This window comes from Myotis yumanensis, unplaced genomic scaffold (assembly GCF_028538775.1).
Source record: "Myotis yumanensis isolate MYYU_CA2020_CCGP unplaced genomic scaffold, mMyoYum1.0.hap1 SCAF_7, whole genome shotgun sequence".
Taxonomy (NCBI): domain Eukaryota; kingdom Metazoa; phylum Chordata; class Mammalia; order Chiroptera; family Vespertilionidae; genus Myotis; species Myotis yumanensis.
Window position 1 is genome coordinate 69,071,139 of NW_027223758.1, and position 4,893 is coordinate 69,076,031.

The window sequence follows — 4,893 nt, forward strand, 5'->3', positions numbered from 1 at the left end:
AGGCAGGGGTTATCCTCTCAGGTAAAAGAGAAGAGGGGGCAGCAGACAGTTCCAGAGCTGTACCAGAATGTGGGAAGCCACTTATTGTCTTCTCTAGCTGAGAGGTGTGGACAAGGAGCCCGGAAGGCTGGTGACCCTTGCAGCTCTGGCAGAGGTCAGTGCTATGCACCCACTGTTTAGTCCAGACAATGGTAGCTGAAGCAATTTCCCCACCAGATAGTCATGTAAATCTTTACTGATAAGATAGCCTGCCTGTTACTGGAACTTGCCTGTGTAAGGGTTGTGGGTGTATCCCAAACTCAATAAAAGGATGGCGAGGCCTGAGCACCAGTGGAGTCTGTCCTCTTGGGATGGGCTCTTGCCTGGCCCCCCAATTTCCAAATTGTTTCCTGTCTCCTCTCTTTCATTTGTGAGCGGCCCCTCTTCCAGATCCTGAACCCTGAACCACGCGGGATGTGGGGGAAACACATTACATCCTGGGGTTTGGATAAATCAGGTAGGCCTGCAAGTGGAGAGTGGGAACCCTGGGGCTAGGATGAAGAGGCAAGGGTCACCAGGTTGGATTGGATACTGGGACTGAGGAGGCATAGTCTCCTGCCACCCTTGTCCCCAAAGTTTGGGAGTCCACAGTCCTCCAGAACCGCGTGACGAGGGAAAGATGCTTCCTAGAACCTACCCCTTTCTTGAAGACATATGCAGACATTTCCACAGACAGCACTACAATGATGACCAATTGGACATTCCAACTATAATTGGCATTTTGTTGCACACTCCTCCACCATGGAAACTCTCATGCAGTGTTTCAATTTCAACTTTGATAAAACCGAGAAAAATATACACGAGCAGCTGATAAAACTGAGGAAAAAATACACGAGCATCATCTCCCAGAAGGAGAGGTATGTGAGGTTTTTTTTTTTTTACTGTTATTGGCACCTTCAAGGCCCCAGGACACACTCCATTGATTTCTCTTCTTCCTCTCCTTGCTCAGTGATCTGGGTGACCCTTTGGTTCTTTGAGAAAAGATCCAGCTCCCACCCCCCTAACAAACCAGTCACTATAAAGTCTCCCCCAAAGAATTTGAGCTCAGAAAACACAAGTCCTGAAACAGTCCAGAACAGTCACAGTTTGGGGAAGAATATGGGCAGGAAGGCCTGCCTTGCATTGCCTGAAATCTCAAGAGTAATATTACCCAGGTAAAACTGCCCAGAAGACAGAACTGACCTGGCAGGAATCGTAGGGTACTGCGGATTCTGGAAGCTCAGGGTACCCACTCTGAGGAATTAAACACTTTCTCTAATGACAGATGCCAGCTTCTCACCCAGGGAGGGAGGGGTGCTTGTGCAATTGGACAGAGGGATGCAGAGCCCAGGGTCTTAGACCTTGGTTAAGGAGTCTGGCTCAGAGACTGCCATGTGTTCCCCAAATTCTCCTTTCTGTTGTTCTTGGGCATATAGGTAAGCAATATTTCTCAGTCTCCTTTGCAAATAAGTGGGACCATATGACTACATTATGGCAAACAGAATGTGGATAAAAATAATGAACTCCACTTGTAGACCTGGCCCTTAAAAACCTTCTGTTTGAGCCTCCATGCTACCTTTCTTCTCCCCTCTGCTGGCCGGATACAGAGGAGGCCCTGGGAGAGGTGGTGGAGCTATAGATAGATGGAGCCAGTGTTCTTGAATAATGGTGCATGTGGCTGTTTACTGACCATTCTTAGTGAAACGTATAGTGAATGAGATAAACTTCCTGTGTCAACCCCATGAGATTTTTATAAATATCTGTGTTTTTGCTAAAGCCGTGGGCTTACTTGCCTAATACCTAGGTCTAACTGAATGTAGAGTTGGCTGCCCGTGCCCATGATGGGACAGAACAACTGATGGGACCTTTGGGGGTTATAATAAGAGAAATTGGGTCACATGGATGGAGTACAAAAGAAAGCAGAGCCCTCAGGTGGGTATAACGGTTTATTTGGCAAAGACTTGAGCCTTCTCAGGATAGAGAGGTCAAGGAAAGAACAGAGAGGAGCCCATGGGTATTGCAACAGGGAGCCAGGCTGCACTCTTCTCAGACCTTGGAGGCATCCTCCTGCCCCACTCGTGAGGAGCCAGCTCAAACGTTGGATTTCTTTAACAGTGTTTTATAGGGTTCCCTGGAAGAGAAAAGTTAAGTGGTAAAAAGTCATGGAACCCCAGTGGACATTCATTCCCAACCTTAATAACACCCTTGTTCCCCGTTAATGGGAACAGGCATTGTTTCTGTAAGATCAGGAATTACCCACTTTTAAGCAAACTTACCCAAGAGGTTTGTCAATTGAGTGCAGAACTGGAGACCAGGTCTCCTTGGGCCTGGCTGAGACAGGGGCCATTGAGAGGCCCGACTAAGGCAGCAATAACTGGGGCCTTGGACAAAGGTAGGATTAAACATACAGAAGGATGATGTTTCTGGGGAACTTAATGAAAGTGAAAAAACGAGTAGAGGCCCCCATGTTGGTAATTTGGTTTACTTTGCAGTGAGTGGCAGCCTAGGTGTGGAGATCTGAGGGCATTGCCCTGTGCTGCCTGTCTCTTTGACCAAGGATTTGGGTGACTGCAGTCTTCTGTTCCAGGTCACATCTTCTGAATGGGAGTGAGGAAGCACACCCAGGCCCGCCATTCCCCTCCCCCCACAACCAACTCACTCATCGTTCAAGCAGATGTTTCCACAGAAGGTCCAGCAGCATGTAGAATTTGGTTTTAAACATCCATGTACCCTAGTGCATCTTACGCTGCAAAAATGTAACGGAGGCTGTACCCAGCACTGCTTAACTTCTTTTATTTCAGCTGAAAGCAAGATGATAGGATTTGACAGGGTCTATTCATTCACAATTTGGTGAAGAAACCCTTCTCAAGCTTAACAATCTCTAAAGTCTGGAACCTGAGCTCCAAGCCAGGAAGTATTTCTCTGCCTTACAAGAAAATCCCTCCCTTGAATGCTAGCTAATGTCTTTTTAGAAGAGATTATCTTTGCATGATGTGACTTCCATCTTTCCAGGTGTCCCCATAGCATTGCAGGCCTTCAAGCCCTCTCCCAGCTCCCTAACAATAGGATCTAGGACACCCTCCCCATGTCTGACACCACCTCACCAAATCTATTCTCATATACCCTTAGGTTTCAGGACCTGCAATGTCCTCTGGCTCCAATTCCCACAATGGAAATTTGCAGAATGGAAAACTGAGCTGGGGGAGACTAGGAACCTGCCTTTCCCCTCTTCTGTTCTCTCTTTTTGTTTACTTTTATTTTTCACTGTATTCTCTATACTGTACTTTATATTCCTATGTGACTATTCTGTAAATACCAATTTGCAATTCTTAATCTCTTTATCTTTTTTCCCCAACCTCTTCTCCCCGCCCCCCCCCCCCCAACCCTCCTCCCATCTGGCAACCACCAAAATATTCTCTGTATCTGAGTCTTTTTCTGGTTTGTTTGTTTGTTTATTTTGATTGTTAGAGTCCACATATAAGTGAAATCATATGGCATTTGTCTTTCTCTGTCTGACATATTTCACTGAACACAATATGTTCTAGGTCAGCGGTTCTCAACCTGTGGGTCGCGACCCCTTTGGGGGTCAAACGACCCTTTCACAGGGATCACCTAAGACCATCAGAAAACACATATATAATTGCATATTGTTTTTGTGATTAATCACTATGCTTTAATTATATTCAATTTGTAACAATAAAAATACATCCTGCATATCAGATATTTACATTACGATTCATAACAATAGCAAAATTACAGTTATGAAGTAGCAATGAAAATAATTTTATGGTTGGGGGTCACCACAACATGAGGAACTGTATTAAAGGGTCGTGGCATTAGGAAGGTTGAGAACCACTGCTCTAAGTCCATCCTGCTGATACCAGCTAAGCATTAAGCCTCTCCCCAAATTCCATACCTTTTACTGGTCAAGAACCTTCCCTCTCTGTCCCTCCATTATTCCCATTTTCTTATCAAAGACCCCAAACTTTGACTCACTAAGGACCTCCTATTCCTCTTGTCTATTTTTTCTTGGTCTAAAATATTTTTCCCATCAACCTAAACGAATGTGTTAAAATATTACCCTTTTGGTATTCATCAAAGGCTCACTCAGATCAGGCACAGAGATTCTGAAATAGGGGCTCAGAGGGAACCTCTGTGCTGGTGTTTCCACTACCCAAGGTGGTCTGACATTGGAAAATATCACTTCCTGTGAGCTAATGAAATGTAGACAAAAGCTACATTGCCTTTCCAGATCCCCAATATTGCTTTCAGATCTGGGAGAGGGAGCTTGAAGGGATGCCAGATTGGGAACACCCTACCTAATCCATCTTGGATGTCTCTGCTTTCAGAAGGGTTCTGGTCCTTTGAAGGCTGAATCTGGAAACTGGGCCCTGAATCACTTATGCTGACTTCCCAGGCCTGGGCAGAACACCTCCTCCCTCATCACACACCTAAGTTCCAGACACCTCCCAGCACAGGCAGAAGCATCACAGCCCCACAGATGGACATGATGAGGAGGAGAACCCGGGGCTTCATGGTCGTCTCTGTGTGTGTTTGGGTTAAGTTCTGGCACCAGACAGGTCTTCTCCAAATGCTGCTAGAGGTAGAAAAGGAATCAGGGAGAAGAGGACAGGAAAGAGAGAGAAAGTGCTTGTGAGTATTGTGTTATTGTTTCTCCTAATTTCCTTTGCACCCTCAGGCACCTAACAACATATCAAGCTAGGCATTGGCTTCCCCTGACTCCTTTCCCATCTCACATTACATACAGCTTCCTTTCCATATTATTTTCAAATGCATTGCTATTTTTCCCATTACAAAGCAATAAATATTCAAATTTTGTAATTTCTAAGACAAAAAAAATACAAAGAGAAAATG

General features: G+C 45.3%; 1 protein-coding gene across 1 annotated transcript; it reads right to left on the reverse strand.

The window, feature by feature from the left end:
• Nucleotides 1-2,058: 2,058 nt before the first annotated feature.
• On the reverse strand, nt 2,059-4,554 carry WFDC9 (WAP four-disulfide core domain 9). Its single transcript, XM_070421606.1, has 3 exons — nt 4,470-4,554; nt 2,678-2,819; nt 2,059-2,149 (listed from the first exon to the last, which is right to left on the reverse strand). The coding sequence occupies exons 1-3, from the start codon at nt 4,552-4,554 to the stop codon at nt 2,110-2,112; spliced, it is 267 nt and encodes an 88-aa protein (XP_070277707.1). The 3' UTR covers nt 2,059-2,109.
• Between the last annotated feature and the right edge of the window lie 339 nt (nt 4,555-4,893).